At 35.5% G+C, this 26,334-nt stretch overlaps 1 protein-coding gene across 1 annotated transcript in view; it reads right to left on the bottom strand.

Moving 5' to 3' along the window:
* Positions 1-26,334, bottom strand: part of RP1 (RP1 axonemal microtubule associated) — a 179,564-nt gene that overhangs the window by 48,716 nt on the left and 104,514 nt on the right. Inside the window, exons 32-41 of the mRNA XM_074881345.1 lie at positions 24,299-24,518; positions 22,798-22,952; positions 19,932-20,145; positions 18,400-18,590; positions 15,799-16,009; positions 7,695-7,846; positions 4,791-4,869; positions 3,053-3,184; positions 2,370-2,551; positions 1,256-1,342 (exon numbers count right to left, since the gene is read on the bottom strand). Of these exons, the coding sequence (XP_074737446.1) occupies positions 1,256-1,342; positions 2,370-2,551; positions 3,053-3,184; positions 4,791-4,869; positions 7,695-7,846; positions 15,799-16,009; positions 18,400-18,590; positions 19,932-20,145; positions 22,798-22,952; positions 24,299-24,518 (1,623 nt within the window). The remainder of the gene's footprint in view (positions 1-1,255; positions 1,343-2,369; positions 2,552-3,052; positions 3,185-4,790; positions 4,870-7,694; positions 7,847-15,798; positions 16,010-18,399; positions 18,591-19,931; positions 20,146-22,797; positions 22,953-24,298; positions 24,519-26,334) is intronic.

Here is a 26,334-nt window from a genome sequence, read left to right as displayed (position 1 = left end):
AATATGAACAAAAATCACTTAGCCATTTGCAGAGGGTTGTCTTTGGAAAGAAAGCGGAAAGCAATCTATTACACATTTACAAACTTTCTGCCATGTTTTGAGCTGCCAGTTCTGGAGGCTGACATCTTATATTACATAATCAGACAATGGGTATAGTGAGGGTAGTGTCAACATATTTTTGGAATGCTTTATCAAATGTCCTGGAGATGCATATTTAAGATGAGAGATTAGTTTTGTTTACCTAATCTTTCCATTCTTGTAGCCCAAAGTGAGACTGCAAAATTAGCTGACAAAGAAGATATTTGGGGAGAAAATATGAACAAGATAAACTCCTCCTCTATGTTCAGAGGATTTCATACACTCAGACTTAATGTTCGTTTGAGTTCCCTAAACCCGTTTGAATTTTAGCCTGGAATGCAGCTATGTCTAGCATTTCCCATCTGTACTGGGTAACAGTTTCTGGACTGTTTATTCATTTAGGGAATCACCCTTTGATCTTTTAAATCCATAGTAGGGATAATGTGTGGTGTGGCCCAGTTCAGAAAAACATTCTTCTACTAACTTCAGAATAATTCAGTGTTATGTCCACAATGCTTTTTGGGCCCTTGCCTACAGGCAGAGCTCATTGGCACAATTTGTCTTTGCATTAACCTTCAAGTTTAAGTGTTTCCCCGAAGCCCAAGTATTATCAGGCCCAACACCTTTCTGTTCAATTTTCCTACCCGCCCTGGGGAAAGGTATACATTTAAAATCTGCTGGAATTGTAAGACTGACAGCATTGAGTCATTTCTCCATCCCTTTTTATGAGGGATCTTAAGTACATATTAAACTACAATCAGATGTTTAAGGCCCACTGATGACCATGTTGTAATGAATAAATACTAAAGTATCAGCTTAATTGGTTTCCACAAGTAGGTTGCTCTGTGTCAGGAGACTGTCGCTATTTCTATGCAGGGATTAATGTTTCCTAACATAAGCAGAAAACACTGCCCTCCAAGTCATGATGAGCTATGTGAAATGGATCTGCACATCAGTGAATACATATAGCTATATACACTTCAGCAGGCGCAAACAAGGTAGATCTGCACACAGAGAGATCTGGAAGCTGTAGGCAGTCATCTATAGATAGCAGATAACTGAGCCAAAAGATGTGTGGCCTTGCTAGTGTGGTGTAAAGCGAAGCTAACAATCTGTCTCTCAACATGCTGGTATTATGAAGAATATTACAAGTTTATATGTAGTGTATTTGGAATACCTTATGAAGTTTAATTCCTCTTCCCAAGCATGGACCAGATAACACAAAGGAAACTTTTGTTACATCTCCAATATCACCAACAGTCAACTGTTAGAAAAAATAAAGAAAAAAAAAATTAACCATATGTTGTATATAACAATTTGGATTACATACTTTAAGCCTGGGTAAAAAAGAAAATTAAAATAGGTAAAAATGCTAGTCAAGGACATTAATGTTGGGGTGAAGTAGTCCCATTCAGATTACAATTTGGACTCACATTTGTATCATAATTTGTTTATTTTTAACTGGAAGAATTGGCTGAAGAGTGTAGGCCAACATATGAAAAGCAAGGAAATGCATGACTGATTCTATATTTACAAGAGGAATTCATATTACTATTCTTTTCACTTTCTTATTTACCTCCTATCCACCACATCTTTGTTCTCAAACTTGAACTGAAATTTGGAACTGAAGATAACTTTTAGCCCTGGATATTGGTTCTGTTCTCAGTTATTCTAGTGCTCAAAAGAAAGGATGGCTGGTTTCCTTGAGTCATATCATATACTGCTGTTTGTGGCTTTTCATCTTGCAGCAGTTAAGTGATGTTTATATTGCGTTTTTGCAAAAGATGGGTAATGACTTTTTTTTTTCCATGTTTAAGAATTAAAACCTTTTGAAAGGGGTGACCCAGGTTCACACACCTGTCCAGAAGCTGCCATTAACTTCATGTGCAAACTACAGAATTGATATTTGCCAAGGCCCAGGCTCACTGTAGAGAGACACGAGTTCTAAGTAGTGAAAACAGATTAGTTGAGGTTTGAGAAGTAGAATGTAAAGGAAGCATGGGATAGCTTCATTATTTATCGTCTTACTGTTAAGGTCTACTAGACTTAATTCAAAGTTAATGTGGCTTTTCATGTCAAAGTTGGCATTTGCTCGAGAGCCTTCCTAAATGATATGTATTAGCCCATATGTGAGAAGTTCTCAAAGTGCTGTTCATATAAGATATGGAGGTATAAACATTAGCTCTGACAAACAAAAATATCATTCTGCACAACTTCATGTACATTGGCTACAACTCTTAGTTTACTGAAACTATTTGGTAAGATTTGTGTGAAGTAAAAAAGAAACCGACCAAAAATGGATTATCATTCAGATTCTGAACTTTCTGTGCAGGGGACTTCCCTCTTCTTCCAAATACAACAACTTGAATATCAGGAACATCTTCTGGTACTTGTGTACAGTGCACCCATGTTTGCCATCGCCCTCTGCTTTTAGTATCAAAATTTTTTGTGAGAAGAGATGTCACAGATTTTTCTGCAATGAAAGCAAACATATATTCAGAGCCCGTATCTAAATTATAAGGCAGTATAAGATAAAAGATACAAGATTATATTGCCTGGTAGTGTTGGATCTAGCACAGGCGAGTCAGGCAACAAAGCCACAAAACCCTCATTATTCATTTTAGCTCTGTAGAGCTGTAGAAAACCAGGCCAACTGCTTAATGAATCCATGTCACACTTGTGCAGGGGCCATGTCTAGCTTCATTGTATTGTTCCAAAGACAGGATATGTGCTGCCAGAGGAGACTCTTTCAATACTGCCATTTCCACCTTCTCCATCTCAGGCATAATTTCTTCCTCCTTGTTTACAGAAGGCATGATTCACCTTGGTCCAGGTCCATGCCTTTCACCATTAGGATACTAATGCTCAAATGCTCAGTTCTGTCTACATTATGAAGTAGCCTTGTACAGGTTCTGTTCTGCTCTGCCATGCAGTAGTAATTCAAGCAAATGAAGGACATCTCTGCTGGTATTACCTTTGAGCGGAATTGCCACTTCTACAAAATCTTTCTTGGAATGTTTATTGATCCAGTCATTGTGAACAAAAACATGTGCAGAAAAAGGGTAGAGGACTTCCTTTATAACAATTTTTTCCAAGAACCACTCATCTGATCGAAAATAAACAGGGCATTATTAATTTATACCTTTTAAGCAACAAAATGTTCTGTGTATGTTGTCAAGTTTCTATCTTTAGAAAATCAATAAAATATTTTCTTTTGCTGGACTTCTTAAGGAAATAAGACTTCTGAAAATATATTGGCGGTGTGTATATGTGTTTCTGTCTGTTTCCCTATGCTCCAAAATATTTAAAACAGTGAAGAAGTCTTAAGTTTTTACAGATCTCCCCGTGAAAATAAACATAGGGATAGATTTGCTTTAGTGATCTATTAGTGTCCCAAGGGATGGAAAGGCTTCTGTATGACATCTCTAGACATGAGCAGTTCCCCATAGGAAATTATATAATCAATGTCCTAAAAGAAAAAGGATCAGGATTTCTACCACATTAGCCATCAGAAAATCCTCTCAACACACAACTTTCTTTCTGGTGAGGTTCTATGCTATCTAATAAGGCACAAACTTCAGCTGAAGGTTTTCTCTTGATTGAGACCATTGTGTTGACTCTCTGGAAACAAAGTGTTTGAAGGCTCAGATTTCTGAGTCTTGGTAAACTTCGTTATAACTCCAAGTCTGGGTGAAGTCAATGAAAGTTTCATCATTCATTGTAATGATAACATCTAGGAAATACATGGGAAATAGTCTCCAAATCAGTTTTCCTGAGTCTGAGTTTAACCTAAAGAGTCATCTTATAGTCTTGTTTTTTGATAAAGATAAAAGAACAAGAGACTCAGCTGATCATGTTCTGGAACAAACATCACCATTATTAAAATTATCTGCAAAAGTAGGATATCTGTAGAAACTCTGTTCTGTTGCCTCTAAAAATCTATGGGTCAAAATTGTAGCCAAAGTATTGAAGGAAATATCAATTCATGATGCTCCTTGCTGTTGCTATTTATTTTTAAGAAGTAAGCAATTTTCTTTAACTCCAACAGCTGCTGTAGAGTTGGAAGGAGGACAAGAAAAAATGCTTCAGGAAGTGCAGCCTTTTTAATCTGCCACTCAACCTCACATATGTAAAACCCTTTAAAAAAGAAGATATTTCTTATGGGTTAGAAGAAAAAAAAGCTATGAGGCCAGAACAGCCTTTCTTCCATGTTCCACTTCCCCATATGATGAACTGATTTTCTGTTCTTATCTTTACTTAGAGGTATTTAGTCCTGAAAAAAAATTTCTCTTTTATAATGAAAATGTCCATCATTTTTAAAATGCAGAGGAAGAAAAAAAAGGTCAAAAAATTGCAAAAGCATGATGTCATATTGCTTCCTGAAAAAGAAAAGCTTTGTTGACTGTACTCATAAATACATAGCAATTTTTATGGAGCAAAGTTTCACATACAATTTTACCATTTTACATCGTCACAACATTTCCTAGGAATCTTTTGCACATTTTAGTAAAACCAAGCAGGATATTTGATGTGTATAGTCCAACAGAAATAATGAACAGCAGAAAATGGAGAGCAATTTCAAATTTTCTAGAACTTTTAAAAAACACTTGGGAATTTAATCTTAAATTTAAGACATTTCTGAAGTTCTAGGGTCTGCTAAATCTGGTAATCTACATTATTACTACCATACATTAACTGAGAAAATTGCTGACCTTTTTTTATACTCTTAAATCCAACAAGAACTTGGTTCAACTTGCCAAGGTGTACTGCTTTGATTTTGAAAACATCTACCTGCAATATGAAAATAATCAAAATTATATTTTGGTTAAACTTAATATGTAACTGCTTTTGAATATTTAGCAGTTTAGCCTGTGTATGTGGTCATTTATATCTCAATGGAAGCAAATTTATCTCATTTATGCCATTCCATTGTCTTTGAGTTTATAATTAAATATTATATGCTATAACTGGTATTTTCTGATCCAGTTAATATTATGAATTATGAATTTCAAAATGCTGCTGTATTTAATAGGAAGTAATTTTGGGAACATCAGATACACACACTAGCAATAAAGTGCTCATTTCTAGTACCTTCATGAACTGAAATAACCAAATCAGATCAATAACTTGTATTGAAAGTTACTTTCATCCAGAACCTAACTCCCAATGAAACTGATAAACAGTAGGTGTCTAATAATTCTGAAAATCTGGAGCAATTTCATTTTCACTAAAATTCACAGTTAAGTTAGCGGGAATTAGGCAGGTAAATGGGAATGAAGTGAATAGTGTCTGGGAAGGTTTCAATCACTGTGCTATTGGGATAAGGATTTTTCATTGAAGCCATCTCTATAACAGGTCAAATTTTCCACATGCAACAGACTTGCATGATGAATATACCTCATGTAATCTTCCCTTTCTCCCTACTGTAAATTTTCATAGTATATTCACTTTCTTCCATATACATATTTGTCATCTTCTTTGTGCAGTCATCTTCCTTCATAATCAATGGGGAAAGCTCACATAAGTATGCACACTGACACTGGGGACACGTATTCCTTAAAGTGTGTATTTGTTGGCTTTTTTGAACTGGACCTGAAGAAATGAGGTTTGGAAACTTACTATTCATGAATGGATCTATCTACTCTTTTGGGAAACCAGCTGCAGAGTAAAATATTCACAAGTAAGACTGTTTTATTTCTTGTGACTTCATGAGATATCCTGTTGTAGACAGAAGCAGTTGTGTTGGAAAGGTTGGCTTGAAAATGCAATTTGAAGACAAAAGTTGGGGACCAATTTGGGGGTTTGAAAACAAACAATAAAAATGTTGTATTGTTCCCATAGTTGCTGTCAAGTACAATGACATACAAAAATCCATGCTACCTTTGAGAACCATATTGATCACAAGAGTCATCTAGAAAAAAAGAGCTAAGACTAATAACAGAGAAGTAGGCATGTGAGGGCAAGCTGAAGTAAAGAAAACTGTGAGAGAATGAATACCCAAACAGTTGTTACTCAAAATCTTTTCTATAAGAAGATTAGGGTGCTATAGCCCAGGATATAGAAAAGCCCTTTAGAGTTTCAGACAAAGGATTTAGCCTCGTGAACAGGCCCATTCAAAAACTGACACAGAATCTGGATTATACAGAAAAAATCCTTGTGAATTTGCAGATGAGTTATATTTCCACTGGAGTGAGTATTCACAGAAATAAATATTCAGAAGTGAGTATACACAGAATTGTATTGTTCACATATTTTTCTCTACAAGTCTTATTCTTAAAGAAAATTTAACATGCATTCTTACAAAATAAAGAATAAAAAAAAAACCTCAGCACAGTTCAGTTTTTTTGAAAGAAAGAGGAATCAGTCCCTCTTTCAGTCTGTACTGATACCTTATCCATTGTAGCAAGCAGTCCTGCTGTTCAGATTTCTCTAAGGTATTATCTTTAAGATATATTGTATATAACTATTATCTATATCACCAAAAAGATTAATCTATAAAATTTCCTACATTACTCCTTAAAGCCAGATGAGCCCTATTATCCTGTCATTATTATTTTCAGACTTATTTTGAGAAGTCTGAGCTAGCAGTTTGATCAATTCTTGATGAACAAGACATTGGGCACACATAATCTCTTCCACAATGGAGAAAGAAAATATAGGAATACAGAGGACATAATGACTAACAAAGATTTAGTTTGGTTTTCATACAAAAACCATTGTGTCTTCTAGAATCTTTAGAAGTGAAAAGAAGAGCAGATAAAATAAACAGAGGCACATTTAAAGCATAAATGAAGCATATTGCAAGCAGATTTCTTTCTACATCAGAAAACAAACTAATCTGGGTTGGCTGGCAACAATTACATACTCTCTCCCGCCCTCCCCAAAAGAAGATTCCTATGTACTTTGCAATGATTTCCTGATTCCCTTAAAACAAAAATAAAAAAATCTTCCAAACCTAAACTCAGAGCAAACAGTAGGGTCTAGTAAAGTATCAGCTAGACATTTCCTTTTGATCTGAAATAGATACTTCCTTTTGATCTAAAATTTGTTTTAGTTACTTTGTTCTTATGCCAATAACTACTCCAGGAATTACTCTTCTAGGAAAAGAAGAAGCCTCAAAAAGCAAGAATATGTTTACCATGTTCAAAAGTAGTAAGTGGGAAGAACTGAAAACATGAAAAAATAAAACTCTGCTTAGAACACTGACATTGGTGTTCAGGAAAGTTAACAAGAAAAGGTCACGGTCTAAAGTAGGTACAAAGGCAAGATACCCTACAGAAATGTTATCAGTTCTATCAATCAGGCATATTTTAACAAAGCACTCATACCTTCCTGGCCTTAAAAGTCTAGAATATTAAAATAGAATTTTTAGCATATATTTAGTCCAAATCAAAATTACTTCATTAACTGTTTCACTGTTGTACAATGCTGATGATGCTTAAAAGCAACATTATCTATGGAGACAATCACCTCTTAGTTACAAGAGAAAATTATGTCTATATGGAATATAAAACATTAGAATTTTTGATACTCTGTCCATGAAAGGTTTTATGTAAACACAAATTTTAACAAAAAGACACTCACAGATACAGTTACATTTTCCCACATTGTTTTACCTGCCCTCTAGCAAAAGTGATCAGACTGTTTCTCGAGTTAAGCCATCGTTTCCCCGAGTCACTCTTTTCTCCTTGTATACAAAGATAAGCCTCACCAGTGGCATCAGCTTTCTTCAAGTCTCCTGTGTGCAAATGGACTGCATATTCCACAACTTCAGAAAAAAATACATATACAAAGACAAAAAGTCAGCATTTGAAAATGCTCCTTGTCTTCTTGCCCACACCTGCATTATGTACCAATCCCTGGCAGAAACCACTGCAAATGCATGTTCATCGCATACTGTGCCACAGAACAAGGCGTACAGGTCTCTTCAGTCCTGGTGAGATACACAACCAAAACACATTCCTGCTGCATAACTCACTGTTTGGTAATCCTCTGAATACAGACTTGTTCTGCTCTGACACCACTCCCAGAAATTCAGCACTACTGGCTGCTGCTTGGGGCACAGGATCTCCTATGTACTGCCCCCTTCCCCCTAAGGTAGGGAATCCCTTTCTAAGAAATACATCATGTTTACATGCTCTTTGGAAAGTCCAAATTCTGCTTTCTAAGAATACTCATATTTCTTTGTTTCTTCCTTCCCTCTTTGTCCTATTTTCTCCTTGAAATGAAATGGGACCTTACACTTATAAAGTGGCTTAGAAGAATGCTGGAACCTGATTGTCTTAAGCTTTAAACTCATGTAATTATCTCCCATTGAATGAACACATCAAGCCTTCTCACTAGTCAGACAGTAATACTATTACAATGTTCTTGAGTTAAAACATGTTATTGTGAAACAGAAATAATGAATTAAAAATTCTTTCAACATCAGATTTCTATACAAATAGAAAAACCTCACATTCCATATCAGTCTCCAAAGAACCGCTCACGTACTATGTAATAACCCACAAATACAGATCAGCTAAGTGAAATCTGAGTTTAAGGGAAAGCATTCCTGATTTTCTCAGCTGTGATCATAATATAGAGATTAGAAGAGACACCTGTGACCACTATATGGAGCTTCTACTTCCTTCCCTCTTCTGACACAATACATAGGGGAGTGATGCAGATGAGACCAGATTGCATTAATTCTGAAGAAACTTAATGGAAAACTCCTATGTTCATTTTTAAAATGACCTATTTTAGCCCCTGAGTTTATCATGAAAACAAGGAACAAGGAAACACTTAAACAGAAGGAGGTCACAATCTCAATATTCATTTGCATCATTTTAAGAAGCAGCAGCCCAGGAAAAAATAAGAAGTGGGTTTTTTGGGGTTGGTTTTTTTTCCTCCTAGTGTTGTAAAGCTGCTCTTACTCAGATTACAGTAATAAATCTGTGCTTGTTTGTATAATGCTGGTGGTGTCACTTTAAGAATCTAATTTTGGTGGCTATATTAGGAATATGATCCTTATGTAGTCAGTGGGGAAAGGCAGGTGCTGTAGAAAACACATATGATGGATTCCCATATAGTCTAGGGATAGACAGTAAAAGTTAGGAGCCTGACTTTAGATGGTCTGAATGTTCCTCTGCTTCAAACCACAAGCATTATTACTTTGGCCTAAGGTAAAAAACTACTATCTTGCAGCAACACAGGTTTGTAAAACACACCTTTCTAATATTTTTCAGGAGGAGGAAAACATTTTTATCCACTGTAAAATGCAAAGTCACAACTAGGATGTGAGTAATAAGCAATGCACAGGTACCAAGAATGTATTTGAGAATGTTTATATTATCTCTTGAACTTTTTTGTCACAAATTTCAAGACTGATTTTTTTTTTAAGGACTGAGCACCCTTAAAATCCATCATTTTACAAGTTATGAGCTATCTTTGACTACTCCAAACTATTCAGCCCCAACTCCCACAGCCTTCATCACTGGCGCAGTAAAGCAGACATAGACAACATCTAGACTATGTGACAGTTACGTGCTGGAGAAAGTCTTCCAGCCTCACTCTGCTGCTTGTCCCTACCTGGGACCTGGCTGGCTGTATGACATCTGCTTTCCCAGGAAATATGTGTGTGCAAAGAAGGGAAACAGTGCTTTAGACAGACATGAAACCAAGGAGAAACTAAGAACCGCTTTCAGTCTCACAATCAACAATACAAACCAGAGAGCACTGGAAGACAAATTATTCAAGTCAGAAATACATATTTCAGTCTAAAATACACCACAGGATACACAAATATCTAAGTATACATCCTGGAAACATCTGATATTTTCAGTACAGTTTGCTTCTTGAGTCAAATTTATTCCAAGATAGAAATGGCCCAATTTAACCAAACTGTACATCCTTTAAAGAGATATAATTATGAGAAATTTCTGATAGCTTTGAGAATGATTGTTAGAACCCAGAAGCTAAGGCTGTCATTTATTTTCATGCGTAGGTGATAGGAAAACAGGGAGGGGAAAAAAAAAAAGTGTTCTGAGGATATTTATTTTTAAGCTTTTCTTACAGTTCTTTTCACAAGTTGGTGCTATTCATATTGAGTGTTATAATCAAAAGGCCTGAATTTAAATATTGTGGCATCTTATATAGCTATTTCTTTGTATGTCTAAAATAAAAAGGTCACATAACTGGAACAAGGGTTCTAAAGGGTGGGTTTGCATACTGATTGAAAAATTAATGTCTAAAAGGATTCATTAAATAATAAGGGCTGTATCAGTCCACTAATAAAGGTGTGCTCATTGCAATAAACTTCTGAAATGTCTTTGTTTCTCTTCATCTTTTACTACATGGGGATGACATTTGAGAAAATCTCTTTTCTGAAAAGTAACTTTATTTCACTGCAGCACTATTTACTTTACTTCAGGGACTTCCCTGGGATAATTTTTTTTTAATCATTTAAACCAAGAGCTGAGAAAGTGCTTGTAATTGACAGCATCGCTCATGTTTGATGATAAGAAGTAAATCAAGAGTTTTGCTGGACTTGGGCCCTAATGTATCCCATTCCTTTCTTCAAGGCAGTTAAATATGCACTGTCAGGTGAAAGACAACATGTTAAAATTAAAGTCAGTGTAGCTACACAGACTTGCTTTTTCTGGAGATCCAGATATTGAAAGTACACGAGCTGTCCAGGTGACTCTTTGGCACTTAGTCAATGGCATTTTAGCTTTTACAGGAGTTAGGATATTAAAGTAAGATCCTGTGTTATTCATCTAGAGTGTTGCTTGCCTGTATACCTTGGTCATATAAGCAGATTCACTGAAGTCAAAAGGCTACTTGTGTGAATAAAATTGGAAGTTTGGTCCACAGATCTAATCACTCATGTATGGTAGATTAGAAACCACAGTGCTCACAATCATCTTTACTGCTTTTTTCCAGAATCATTAACATACTTAACCACAAGCTTAGCTTTAATCACACAAGTAGTATTCAAACAACATACACACTGAAAATGAGAAACATATCTAATATTTTTGCTGAGTCAGTATTTTCAGCTGAATCTGCTGAATCTATTGATGCATAATTTAAAGCTCAGTGTAGTCACAGCAAATATTTCTCATTAATTTTCAAAGGTTTTGAATCAGAGAAAGGACTTCCACTAACTATATAAGTGAAATATATGCAATGTAACCCCTATGAAGGAAGACATAACACAAAAGAGGTGCTGGGAAATAGGGTAAAAGTTTTTAGGGTGAGTTTGGGACCATTCTGACTATCAGATGAGCAACATACCCCAACAACAAAAATCTACTAAAATAAGGTGTTCTATTCAACCTTGTCATTCTTTGTTGCTTCCCAATCCTATTCATAAAAGCTCTGTTTCACATGTAAGCCAACACAGTACAAAACTGAAAGTGATCGCCTAATACTCATTAAAAAGGGGAAAAAAAACATGAATTAAAGATAGGACAGAAGGTGTTGCTTTGAATTTGCCTTTTTTTGTTGTTGTTGAATTTACTACATAGTATGTATTCAAATATCATTTATTGTGATAATTCAGTAAGATTTGCCCACAGAAGTCTCAACAGCCTTCCAGGGGTGAACAGTTTAAATTATACAATCACATCCTTTCTGAATGTCCGAGGTATAGTTAAACATTTTACACCATTGTCATTTTAGCTTTGTAAAGAAATCAAGCAATGTAGGTAATTTTTCCAATGGGGGAAAACAGTAAGAAAAGCTGTGGGAGAGGAAATGAACTACCAAATGAAGTCCTCCTGTTAGAACTCTCAAGACCTTCTCTCACTGCTCTCCTCTGTAGCTTTGCAATATGGTGAATGAGTATTTCATAGGTTATTGTCATAATTCCCCATGGAATCAGTTTTGTTTTTAAATGAATGTTAGGCAACTAAGAATCAAAGGTAAAGCAGGGATGTTTTTTAAATGTTCATTTGGTTCTATGGCAAAAAGATGTGGAAAACTAAATTTGATGTCTAACCCTGCTAATTTATCACATAAGAAGTCTCAAAAAGTTAAAATCACCCTTTCTGTGAAATTAAAGGTTCAGGACAAGATCCTCAGTTGATACAGCCACACAGTTAATATGCTCAAGGTAGTGGAGCAAATCACTTTATGCCGGTTGAATATCTGATCTTATTAATCTAGTCAAAAGTACAGGGTTCATCTAACCTACACAATAAGGTGTGGTAGAAAGATGCATGAGTGAGCAGGAATTTAAATCAGTAAAAGTAAGCAGAACAGCATGAGTCACTTCACCAGCTTCTGTGTCTGAGCCAGCCTGGTTCATGTGAGTTTGGTGCCATGCTTGAGCTAATAAGCCTAGTAAGTCAAAAGACTACATTAGCTGAAGCATCCCTAAACTACTTTCATTTGGAAGATAACACAAGAATTACCAGTAACTTTAATGAAAAAGGAATTATTTGATAAATATGAGCTTCTGGACTGAATTGTATCTGGAAGAGTTAAGTACCATGTAGTGAGCAACTATTTCTCCATGCTCAAACACATCAAGGTACACAACTACATAGTAATGATCTATTATGATTAACAAAGTAGTAGGAATGCTATGCTTTATCTACTAACTATAAAAACATATAGTTAGGTGATTTTTTAATAAAGATCAATATGTTTGTTAATACAGATGTTTCTTACTACAGATATTAAACACTTAAACTCTCCATGTTCTTATGCTAACAGATTTGACTGGGGGAGGGAGGAGGAGCAGAATGTCTGTAGACTCCAGAAAAAAATGCTATTTGTTTCACAGGATGCTAATAGCAACCAGAAGAGGCCAGTTCACAACTGGTATTAAAAATCCTTTAGTAAAGAGAAGCTAGCACTGATCTTCAATAGTTACTTTGACAGCTATATATTGCAAGGTTCTCACTGTAGCTTCAAACAGCTCCTATTCAAACAACTCCTGGTACATGCCTTCAACTGCAGTCACAAATAATGGCATTCTAAAAATCATCAAGAAATTTTCTAGAAATCATCAAGAAATACGGAGTCCAACAGCAAGAATTTTTAACATGTTAATTGTTATTGTGTGCAATGACTTTGTCCAGTGTGTTAATATACACATCAATGTCCTGCACAGAATTATCACAGAATTCATAAAAAAAATTTAATCAGTCTTCTAATCTGAAGTCCTAAAAGATGCACAATACATAATTTAGCCCATGATACAGATAGACTAAAATAACATGCTCACAAACACTAGGATGGACAGACTAAAGAAAAGAAGTTTTAAAAATTATTTGCTTCTGTGATACTAGCTAATATCCAAAATACAAATTCAGCTCTGAGATAATCCCACAGAACCTAATGAAATTATGCAATAGAATCATTTGACCTTGATTTATTAATATAATTTTATAGTCTGGTGATGGGCAGTCACTTCTAAAAAGAAATATCTCCACAGATAGAAGAAAAAGCAATTTCAGAGATTTACATTTAAATTTTTCTTATATTTGTTTGTTTTTAATTATTAAGAATAGATTCAATGATGGTTGATAGCTGTGATGGGATTTACTGAGCATGAAAAATCATCCTCATGCCCAAACAGACAAAGTGGGATATGCAGGAGACATGGACAGAGGATATATTAGAGCTCAGAAAAAGATGAAAAAACATGGAACAAATGTATTTGTAAATGCAGAAAAAACTTGGAGTGGTCACTATTTTTAATAAAGGAATTGCAATTTTCCTGAAGATTATAAATTAGAATATATATTTTTACCTTGCTAAATCTCATGGAATCACTTCATTTAGATGTAATTATATTAGCACGGTCTTGATTACAACCAGGCAATTGACATTACTGATAAAGGTTACTTTTATCTGGATGCTTAGTTTTTAGCATTTACTTTGTTTTCTATAAAATTATATACCTGTTGTTTGCTTTGTCTGGGGATCAATATCTTTCAAAATTGTTCTTTTGTCTTTGTTTGAATTTATTCTATCAAGATGTTCATCAAAGACATTTCCATAAATGGATGTCTCTTTCAAAGCAATAATGAGAGCAAACACATAAAAATGAATTTTTGTTTTGTCACTAGTAATCAAACTGGAATACAAGGAAGAAGCTGACAGAAATTTTAGACTGAATTAGTATTGGAGCTACAAAGAATAAAACTGATAATTAACACTTCCAGTTGTAGATCACTGTACTCCACAAAATGGTTTGTGAGAAACTTCCTAGGTTAGTAGGTACTACCCATCTATGGAATAATTTTTGAAGGAGAGTATATACACATCTTTTTCCTAGAAAATCTCCAAGAAAAACACCTTAACTTTCTAATATACCTCAAATTGAATTGCTTTACAAATCAGGATAATGCTGTCTGACAGTATCTCCATTCAGATCTTAGCATAATAAAGGCTTTGAGGGGTGTATTCTAGAAAATGTTTTTGTTTGAATTTCCAGACTTTTTATATGTAGTTAAATATTTAGCAATTTTGAATTCTGAAAATAATTACCAATACTTATATTTTTCCCCATTTTTTCATAAATAAATTCAGGAAACAAAGCTTTTTAACAAGATCTAGATTCACTATATTCATGATTGTACATCCTGCATATATTACATCCAAGAAGCAATGTTGTTTTGATTCTGACAGATCAAAACCCTAAAATCTTAAGATTTTTTTCAGTAAATAAACATAAGGCTACTAATTGTTTAAAATTGTGCAAGCCTCCACAAAACCAGAGATTTAAAAGGTCTTCAGTGTTTTATTTGTTCAAGTTTCAACTTTAAATGGGATGAAATACTTAGGAAAATCTCCTTAGAGAATAGTGTGCAAAAGTTCACATGGAATATTTTATTCCTTTTTCTGGGCTGCTTCCATCTTTTTCTATTAGTTTCTGTTTAAGCAGAACACTCTTTGTACTATAGCCTCTAGCAATAAACCTCTTAACTGTCACTAAAAGCTTCAATATATGATCTTTACTATCCCCATCAATCCTCTTTATTCTAATGAGCTGGATAGATGGAAAGCCTGTTCTTAAATAGCTAGTGATCAAGTTTTCACTATGCAATTGGTCGTCCTCCACATATTCCTGAGGGGTTGGGAGAAATCACTTTATTATCTCTCTGGCATCATACAATTCACATGTGTTACTAACAGCAGAGAAACATACAACTTAATATGTATTTTTGTGGATTACTTGCTATGCTATAAATTTCTCATCAACGTCAATAAAAATACTAGTGCAATTGAAATCCTTGGATATCTCTTCGTTGGCTAATTGTAACACATTTTAAAAATTCTATCTCTGTTTTTGGGGGGTCTTTGCAATTCTTTCATTCTTAAAAAATTTACTATTTTTCTAAGTCATATATATTTATTTGTGAATATGAAGATTCTGGTAATATCACAGAGTAGATTCTATTTGGTACATACCTTCAGCTGATGTAGTGTTAATTTGAAGAGATGATAATAAATAATCAAGAGCTAAAACTGGAACATCCTCTAACATGAAAGAAGCCAACTCCTATGTTTAGTGTCAGCAATTATAGCATCTGTCATAATCCTGAGACCAATGATTTCTGTTTTCTCAGCTTTCTTTTGTGATAAATACATGTGCAAAACCATCATATTCTTTAATATCAAATTCTTGCGGAAATCTTCACACAGTATTTTAGGCCCAAAAGAGATATACTGGTATTCCAGTGACAGATCCTGACCCCAGTAACGAAAAAGGGCTTGGCTTACCAGGCAAAGGCTCCTGATCTGCATAAAGAGCTGGAAGTTCCACACATTTGTCTTCATTAGGGTTGAACCAGCAGTCAAAAGCTAAATACATTTCTTCCTTTGTGCCTGTGTGCTTCATATGCAGTAAATCTAAGTGCCATGACTGTTTTAGCTTGCTATGTGGGCCAGTTACCTGAACTTTGTATATTGAGCCAATATCTGCCAGTTCATCCTATGTGAGGAGAAAGAGAAGATTAATGGATCTCACTCTAATTGTGCCAGATCAAATATAATTGATAGCTGTATGCAACAGTTGAACAAACTTCAGTAGTTAAAGGATTGGTGCGGATTTATAACTGCTACTATTTTCCCCCTTTCTAATCAATACAAAATTGATTTACTAACATGAATGAGGAGGTGGAATGCTTGAAGTTTGATATCAAGGAACAAGTGATGGCAGTCACTGCTGAAATTTGTACACAGAACAAGGCACAGTGTTCATATATAATACACTGATTCAGCAGACTATTTGCAGGCACAGAAGCTTTAGTCAATTTTTTAAAAATTCAACACTATTAGAAATATTTCTTACAAATCACAATATAAAAATGGTGCAATTAACTATAAATTTAAAGGAGAATTAATCTGATTTTGAGGAAACATCCAAGAGATCCTCCATCTTTACCCTACATCATGTTTTCATATAGAAGCTGTCCATTAAAATCTTCTTGCATTCATGATTGAGAAGAAATCTTCCAGTTCTACTGGGGATAGTACAGCATCTCTATGACATACCATTGCTTGAGTAACTGAAAGTAGAGGAGGCCTTAGATAACTATAATTATTGTTTTTCAACCAATAATTTTTCCCTGTAAGGGAAAAAGAAGGGAAAAATCAGAAGTTGTCTTTTCCTTTTCCTGTTGTCTCCTTCTCATATTTTCCCCTGCTCTTTCATTTCAAATGCTGCCCAGCTGATAGAAGTGCATGTGACCTGACTTCAGCCTTTCCTCTGACAAGGCACTTCCAGTTTCATACTGTTTATATTTACCAGAGGTTCTGGAAATAACTTAGGAAAACCTTCTGGGTACTCATCATTTTGCATCATGCTTATGACCTAGGCTAGTCTGTTTATTTTCTCTTTCATTAAAGAAAAGAGGAACATGAAAAAACAGACAAATATTTCTTTAGCTCAATCATTAAGTGCAATTTACCTGGCTAGTAGTAAGAAGAACCAAGAAACAGTTTCTACATTCATAACTCCAAGACTGCTTTCTGATGAACCCGAAAATAAAAACTAACATTTTCACTCACTCTTTGGGCTTTTTGCCAGGGCTCTCTTCACACACACACACACCCTTTTTTTTTTTTTTCCTGATTTTTTTCTTGTTACCTGCTTCTGCAGTTCCAGCAGTCAATCCTGAAGAAACATCTTTCAGGATGTGACTTTATGGACATAGTTCTTGGATGTAAAGCTGGCTTGTGAAGTTCCCACTTCCCTGTCTGCCCACTTGCTCCCATTCCCTCAGTCCTGCCTTATATTTGTTTCTGGAGCTGCAGGATGAACCGATCAAGGTTAAAACTAAGGCTGAGGAACCAATCAAGGTTAAAAGTTTCAGTTTTTTCTCAGAGATCAACCATTTCCTCAAAACCCACAAAGGACAACAGAAGGATGGAACAAGCAGTACAAGAACAGGACAAGTAGTAGTCACACTTCCCTTGAATATGGTCCTAGCTTCCAGCACTTTGTGTCTCAGGGATTTCCTGAGCCAACAGGAGGTGTCTACAGTGTTTACCTTCAGGTCAGTTCCAAATTCTACTGAACTGGTCTTTCATGAAAAGCAAAACAGAAACAGCATAGGAGTAACACAGCATTGGCACTGGGAAGGAATTCTAGCTACAAGAGGAAAGTAAGAGCGTTGGGAAAAGAAGCAGACTACGATTCAATGAAAGTGGACCTCAGATGCTTGTTAATAATGGGTAATAGGAGGAAGTGAAGACAAATGATGGAAGGGCAAAAGAACTGAATAAAGAAGGAGAAAACCTGTGCATAAAAAGAAGCTGATCAAGAGGAAGAAGAAAGTGATAATGACAGGCAAAAAAACAAAAAAAAAAAAAAAAAGAAAGAAAGAAACCATGCAAGAAAAGGCACTTAGCCAGGAGAAACGTGCTGGTAGGGAAGAATAATTTACATGAAAGAGAAAAATGAACTTTCTGCAAGTTTCATCTCATTTATTATTCTTCCTTCTTCATCATCAGCCCCAAAAGCTATAGTATCCCATGGCATATTGTATGTTTACAAATGACTTAATTTTGTAAGATCAACAAAACCTGTAAATCAGTACCTGCAGCACAGTATATACTGTGATATGCACCAAGGGAACAATTCGCTCACTTAAGCATTCTCAGTATGAGACATCGGGAGAATCTGCTCATTCAAAAACCATTGTTCAAGTGACAGTGTTACCACCTAGAAACAAAAATGGTGACCTATGCCAAACTACACAGGGGACTTAAAAACCAATTTGGTAGTTTAGTTTAAAGAAACAATTTATCTCAGAATTAAATGGCTTATCAGCTACATGATTCTTAGGCTTTTCTTTCAATAAAGAAAGGTTGAAGTACTTTGATCTGAATTGCTTTTCCTGTAACTTCAAGTGGCAACTTTTTGCAACTCAGGTTGCCGTAGAAGATAAAAGAAAGGTATATTGGATCCTCTTCATTGTTCAAGTCAGATCCAGTTATGTCCATTATCCAGACACCTGATGACTTCATGTTGATTTCAAGCAGTTTAGGACTGGAAGTCAGTCTTCTGCCTTTAAAAATTATCAGAGAGAAAGAGGAAAGATGACAGCACAAGAGAATGTTATAATACAGCAGGACTGTAGCCTTTATGGTAGACAAACAACGCTCTATTTGCAGATGATGATGTATCTATAGCAACAGTTCACTAAGAATAACACATCAATACCTTTATTATACTTTTTGCCAAGATTTAACAGCTTAATGTTCTTTCTGTGTTTAAAATTTAGTTTCAGAGGTATTTTCTTGATGCCAAGGTATTTTCCTTGTCATGTTTGGAAGTAATTGCTAAGAGAACATACAGTCACCTTTTAGAGGCCTAATTAATTGTTCTTTAAAAAGCAATCAATGTTACTAAAACCAATTTATCATTTAGAACCACCAGCCATCTGTGGCATGTAGGCACCTAATGCAAAATGAATGATACTAATGAACTCTACTTGTAACTAGATCTTACAGCACACATTATATTGCTAGGTAATAGTGCAAGACTGACAGGTAAACCTATAATAAACACGCAGAAATATTTGCCAGATCCTTAGAAGATCAATATTACTATTTTCCTCTCTTTTTCTTCATTAATTGCTGTTATCCTTCATTTTCATTCTGTTTTAACCATTCTACGGGAAATGAAAATGATATAATGGAAAGGAACAGCTCAGCAAAATGTACTTTCTACAGCTCAGAAAAAAACCACATAACTGAATACCTGCATATCTATTGTGGGCACCTTATGTTTTTAAGCTGTCTTACTCCCTCTGGACAAACTTTTGTAGCTCATTTACTTTACATGGAATTGCTTTCACAGGTTTGAAGGAAGGAATATTTTCTACTAGTTCTAAATGACTAAAGGTCTTACTGTAATTGTTCTTTTGCCAAATACATCCAGGTTTAGATTTGCACAAATTGTGGTGTAGTAGGCTTGAAATGAGCAGAAGCTGAGCATAGCAGAACTGTTACTTTGTACTGTGGTACAGGTAAAGACTAGGCTTATCTCACTAAAGTAACTTTTCTCTGGATTTCAAATGAGATCCTAAGATACCTGCAAAGTGGTGCATAAAACTTAAGCTATTCATCCCCATGAGGCACACAACCCAAACTCTAATCTGCTTTAAACCTTTTATTGCAATGTGCTGTATTTAATTTGGAAGGCAAGTGTTCCATACACAACACATTTACAAGATGGAATTTTATTAACTTTGACCTTACCAGATGTGGTTTTGCTATAACAGTAAGATCAAACTCAAAATTCACATTTTCAATAAAAGAAAGATACTATAGAAATCTGAAAGAGCTGTAGCTAAATTTTAAAAAATGCATATAAACAGACAGGCCAGTTTTACAGAAGAGCTTACCCACTGTCACAATCTCACAAACAGTCTCACATAATCCCAGATGAGTATCAAGCCAGTTCCACAATGGGAAGACCCATTCTTTGTCTGAGTCTTGTGATTCCTTGACTGTTACCATCTTGAGGTACATCCCAGCCCCATAGCCTTCTCCATCATGTCTTATGACCACTTTTTGCAAATGACTTAGAGAAACAGCTTCCACCAAAAACAAATCCACCTGAAAAAAACAACAGAGTTTGGACCCGAACATGCTTGAACTTTAGGGAAAATGTAGTCCTGGATTCAGCTGAGGATTTAAAATTTGTGCCTGTTTTTTTGTAATAATTAACATAACATCTCCCCTCTGAATCTGAGAAAGCACATGCTGATTATACCTAACATTGAGTCTCACATTCATCATTAATGATGCATTATAATTTCATTTGATCTTTAGACAATATGGATCATTTCATCAATCATTTCATATTACATTATAATGCATATACATCAGGAGTTCTCAACCTTTCCTTCACCACAGACCCCCTTTAACTACCTTTTGTGGCCAAGGACCACCAAGACCTAATTCAAGATTTAAAGCACTAGACTGCATCAAATATTTATTTCAATTTTCTCATGAAGGGTCTTCAGACCTGGAGAGAAGGGGAAATAAGTTAATCTGTTAATGCACATACTCATATTATAATATCTTTATTGCAATGATTCCATATGAAATAAAAATAATAACAATCACACTCTTCTTGCTCAAATGGCCCGTTTTATGGTATTTTAATGTGTTACCTGAAAATTTGATGCCAATTTTTACATTAAAATTTGATGATCAATTTTTACAATTCTTCTCACCTACCCCCTTGTTTGTCTGTGTTCAGTCACCATATATTTTTTTTTATGGGTCCAGGGCTGCCACTTGGAGGAACAGACTTCAGCCCCGTTGTGGCCCTAAACAGGGTTAAGAAATTGTCTTTAAGAGAAAAACCGCCTAGTTAAAGTGGGTCCCACCAACCATACTAGCACCAAATATACTAGTGCATCAGGGCAGGTGTGGCGGGGCTTGAGTATGAGAGGAGGGGGCTGTGGATAAAGAAGGCAAAGTGCTTGCCACGGGCCAGACCAAATGTTTCCGGGTTGAATGTTCCCTACCTCTGCTTTAAACCTTCGCAGACCCCCCTGTGATGACATTGCGGCCCCCCAGGGGTCCGCAGACCACAGGTTGAGAACCACTGACACACATTAACTTTCTGACAGTCAAACAGTTATGACAAGATTTTGCTTCTAATCAAATTTCTATCTTGTGGAGTACTTCTTCTAGTTTCTAAAATTTATCATACAAACCTAGGTATACATTAATAGTCCTAAAGAAAAGTTAAAAATCTAAAAAGAGCGTGTCCACTCCAAGATAGGTCCTGAATTCTTTTCTAATAGTCAGAAAAGCCTGTCTTTCTGTTTTTCTTACAAAATGAAAATAATTGTGGAAATAACAAATGAAGAAAAGAGTAAGCAATAGAAGGGAGGAAGTTAAGATGAAGGTGGAGAACAATTTGAGCAGAAGATGAGAGATGAGAAGGGAAGCAGAATGGAGAAGGTAGAGTAAGACAAAAGAGAAGTAAATACAAGCATCAGTGGATGAGAATAGGGACAACAGAAACAATAAGGAAAAATGTGAAATTCAGAGAAATAAATTATATGCCCCACTAAATTCTTGTTTGTTTTGTAAGTGAGGTGTTCTGTATATGACGCAGTCTAGGGTCAGATGGACCTGATGGTCAACAAGGTTATGAACAATTGGAGTTTAAGCAGCAATGTCTGGGATTAATTCAATTACAACAGGAATTTACTAAACCAGATGTCAAGGCAATCAAAAAAAAATATATTAGCAAACTGATCTCTAAAGAATGTAGTACTTGCCAAAGTCCTATGTGTTGTCCCTGATACTTTTTAAATTAAAATATTGGAGAAGTAGATTTTCTGCTACTAATATGAAAAGTACCTTCATATGGCAAAATATTGATTTTTTTTTTTTCTAACAATAGTCAGGACACAACAGCAGACTACAAGAAGAAATCATTAACTTTTTTAATTAAGACATTTTAGGAAACAATTCTGTGCATGAAGGTAAATTAAAATAATTATTGTAGAGTGCTATCTTCTGTATCTAGACATAGCCCTGAGGAAGACACAGAAATGAAATTTAGAAATTCTCTCAGTTTGTTACTGATTTCACTTTTACCCTACCAAGTGCTGTGGTAATTGTCTAATGAAATAATTTCACAGAAATCTAAGACTCTCCTTGACAATGTACATCTTGGTAGTGAGCTTTTTCAAACTTCAGTGTTCAGTGAGTGAACCTCTCATAGGAAAACCTAATAAACAAGGGAAGAATTCTACTGTTATTGGTCATCTAGAAACAGTTTTTATGTGCATTCTCTTCTCTAAGTGGAATTCTTGTCTCTTGTCTAAATTTACTGACTAGACATTGAGTTAGCGCTTCATGTGGGATCATGGTTGCAGAAACATCACTGATTGCAAAAGTCTCAGAGCAATTTCTGTAACTTACTTCTAATCACTGACTTTTAATTCTCTGTTACCTGTGCTGTCTTATATTTGGACAGAAGAAGTAAGAAACATGATTACAACAGTTCTCCCCAGTAATCTGCTTTCTATGTGCTCATGTGGAGCCTTTATTGTCACTTGGGGATGTTCTTGTACAGTAAGGAAATAACACTGGCATTGGTCTACTGTGAATATCTGGAAGAAAATATCTGTTTCCAAATTATTGCCCATCTGTAGCAAGATATATTCTGAGCAGGCATTAAGTGACACTTAATACAGTTCTAACCCCTGCACATGTAAGACAGCTTTTTTGTGCCATTACCTTATTCCTTTGAAATTTTCTTCCTTTTGCTAAAGATGTATGAAGTTTCCTCACACCTGTGTCCCCTCTTTTGCCATAGAGAGTGATATAAACATCTGCAAAAGTTTCTGCTCCCCAGCAGTCGCCAATATGTACAGAGACAACATACTTATAGACTGTACAAAAAAAAAAAAAAGTTTACGTAAAGCTGATTAAGTGCAAGGTGTACTTAAAAGAAAACAGCAATACAGAGTATTTAGTAAGACTACTGCTTGTTTTTATTTATGCAGCTAGCAAAAAATCTGCTACACAGTGATTGAAATGGTCAGGTCATTGTATGCATCTGATCTCTTCATGCTAAGCTCAACTAAGATTTTCCATTAATTTCCTTAGAAATTCAAAGGAAATTGGACCTGGACAATTCAGACTTATGTAGCTTAAAGCTGCTAAAATCTAGACAAATTCTGCCCAATTCTGTTTTAGTGTGCAAGATCTGGAAAATAAGATCTCATCTGAGTTTGTTCAGGGACTGTTAGAAACTGAATTATTTCTGCAGTAGATAATAACTATCGCAGGTCAAAGAATAAGACACTATGCAAAGTTTATGCAAATTAGAATATCAGAGACAGATGTAGTATAACATCTGGATGCACGACATGACATATAGGTAGAAAAATTTACAAAATGCACTTATTAATTTAATGGGCATGACAGGAGCTCTAAACTTTTTGCCTCAATAGTGCTCCTGTACGAATGCACTTCTACACAGTCAGATTGGATTTTCTTCTGAGAAGATCATTAAATTGCATATATATTCACAGTCATACAAAAAGAACAACCAAAATTTTTCAAATGTCATTTTTAATGTACAGCCCTGCTGAGTTAACATTTAACTAATGTAATGCTATAGTTTCTTTTAAGGTCTTGAATACATTTGAGGTATTCAGGGACTAGAACTTCTGGAACTGTAGTTTAGAAAAGAAGTTACGTCTCTAATTACTTTTATCTCATGTGTAACTGTTAACTTTTCTGAACAAATGCAGTACTCCTATAGGTCTTCATATTCCAAGTTTATATCTGAATATACTCTGAAACTCTCAGCATGTCAAAAAATAGTCCTTAGGGAAAGACAAATAAAAAACTTTTTTGTACAATGTTTATTTCTGATACTTGTGTTAGTAGCTAAAGCTATTGTAAGCTAAGCACCTCAATAGTAACTCTACCACAAATCATTTCCATGGCTTTGAACATGTGCTTTATCTTTAAAAAGTGTAATTATATTGTTCATTTTTGCACACTTCAAATCATACAGCAGATTTAGCAGCTGTGAAACCCAATATGCAACTTAACTGGAAAATTAAAATTTCTTAAGTGGTCAGCATTTTTGCAGTGCATTATGAAGACAGTTGCAATAGAGACACTGAAGATATCAAATCCAGACAAAGCGCTATATTATATCTGTGGGACTTACTTCTTTTCAAGAGGTTAGTTTACATTGTTTATATCTTCTCAGTGTTTTTACCTGGTAAAGTTTTCTGGTCCGCATTGACTGAAGGGAATTCTTTCACCAGCTCCTTATCTTCTCTGTTAAGAGAGAGCCAGCAGTTACAGTCAAAGTTCAGTTCTTGTTTTGTATGTAGCTCTTCTAAGTGAAAAGACTTCAAATGCCAACCCTCAAAGCCTGGCACATCATCACAGCTGACCCGAATCTTGTATACATCTCCCAGATCTCCAGTCTCAACCTGCAACAAATATCATGAGGAGGAGAGTACTGTCAGGGCTGGTTCACTTACAGACATTTTCCCAAATTGCTGTGTAGAATTCCTAAACTTAACATTAACTAACAGAAAAGCTGGAATAAGTGTGGTGACAGAATCAATCCTTCTCTTTTCATGGTATGATAATGGATGAGATTGTCTTCCTTATTTTCCTTTAGTATTGTAAACATGATACTCTACCATTAGGGTGAGTCAAGGTTAAAATTAGTAACATCTGTGCACTTAAGCTCTTTAGACAAAAGGTAACATGTAAAGCTTTGACCCTACTGGATGAACAGAGCATTAACTTACAGTTAAAGGTTCTGATATCAGCAGTCAAGTGAGGTATTAAAATTAATGATAATTATTATGAGCCTAGAAAGTTTTAACTAAATTCTCATTTGCAAAATTATTGTATTTAGAACAAGAAATTACTTTATAACCAATTATTTGGAAAAGAGAAGGTATATTTCGGCATGAAAGTAAATCATTAATGTTACTGAAATAACTGTAGAACAACAGAGCCCTGTTCCCATACTACATATGGGAAATTCAATATCTGGTTGATGATTGTGGACTTCTGTGAGATCTGGTTAAACTATCCAACCTAGGACTGTGGGAACTGGGATGATCAAACTGTATCAAGCACTAATGATCTGCCTGACATTAACCACTGCATCAAAAGTCTTCTGAACACCAGGAAGTGGAGTGCTGCAGCCTTTCACTGGGCAACTGCAAGAAAGACAAGATGGGAAGTGATTTTCAAATGAAACAAGACAGAAATAAAAAGGTAACAATTATTTCTAAGAAGGTTCAAAACAGAAAATGTTGCCAGTGACCTTGTTTTTCTCTCATATTGCTTTTGTTTTTCCCCCAGACCAGTCATACATAAGCTTTGGTGACTGTTGCCAGGAAATAAATCTTTTGTGCACCCAGTAGCATCACAGCAAGAAACTGAAGTTAGTCCTAGACAATCATGCTTTGGGACCAGCAGCATCACTAGCAGACTGGCTCCTGAGACAGAATACAGAGCTCCTAATAGATTAATTTATTCTGCTTCTCAACAGAGCTCTGCACTTGACAGCCCTTCACTGCTGACCTAGCTTGCTTAAAGCTAGTTCACGTGCCTTTGCACAGTGGACACATACATGTAGCGAAGTATCAGCTACCTTGGTTGCCATGCCACTCCTACAATATTTCAAGATTTAAGGTATTGTTCTTTAAAGACCAGGGAGTAAATACTTCCCACTGTCTATATAATAGCTCTGAGGCTGCAGTGAATCTCTCAGCTCCACAGTACCCACAACAGCCACGCAGTAGTAGCTTTAGACTGAAGAAGAGGGCACCAGACTTGTCCTCTTGTTAAGCCTAGCCTGCCCTGCCTGTCTGTATACCATCGTGCATACAGATCTTAAGGTTGTCCCAGACTACAGTGCACATGTGAGGGAGATCAAACTTGGATAGATATTGGAGGGAGATCTATCCTGGATCTAACACATTCTCACAGATTCCTAACTTGGTCTCCACCATTGTGCCATGAAAAGGTAATTTCATGTCAAGAGTTTTTCATTCATGCTGCATATGTTGCAAAGGATACCATTAGCTATATCATTAGATATGGTGGACTAAGTGGTCTGATTCCTTCTGAAATATGCATTCATCTCATACTAAACTTAATGGGAATTATTTGGGTTTATTGACAGGAGAAAGCACAGGTTCTTCACCCATCTAAACTATGGTTCCTTCACAAGCAAATCACTGCTGCTTCTCTTCCAGAATCAGACTAGTGACTTGTAGAATT

This window comes from Strix uralensis, chromosome 1 (assembly GCF_047716275.1).
Source record: "Strix uralensis isolate ZFMK-TIS-50842 chromosome 1, bStrUra1, whole genome shotgun sequence".
NCBI classification, from domain to species: Eukaryota; Metazoa; Chordata; class Aves; order Strigiformes; family Strigidae; genus Strix; species Strix uralensis.
The sequence above is the reverse complement of the archived record's forward strand: the minus strand, read 5'-3'. Positions and strand labels throughout refer to the sequence as shown.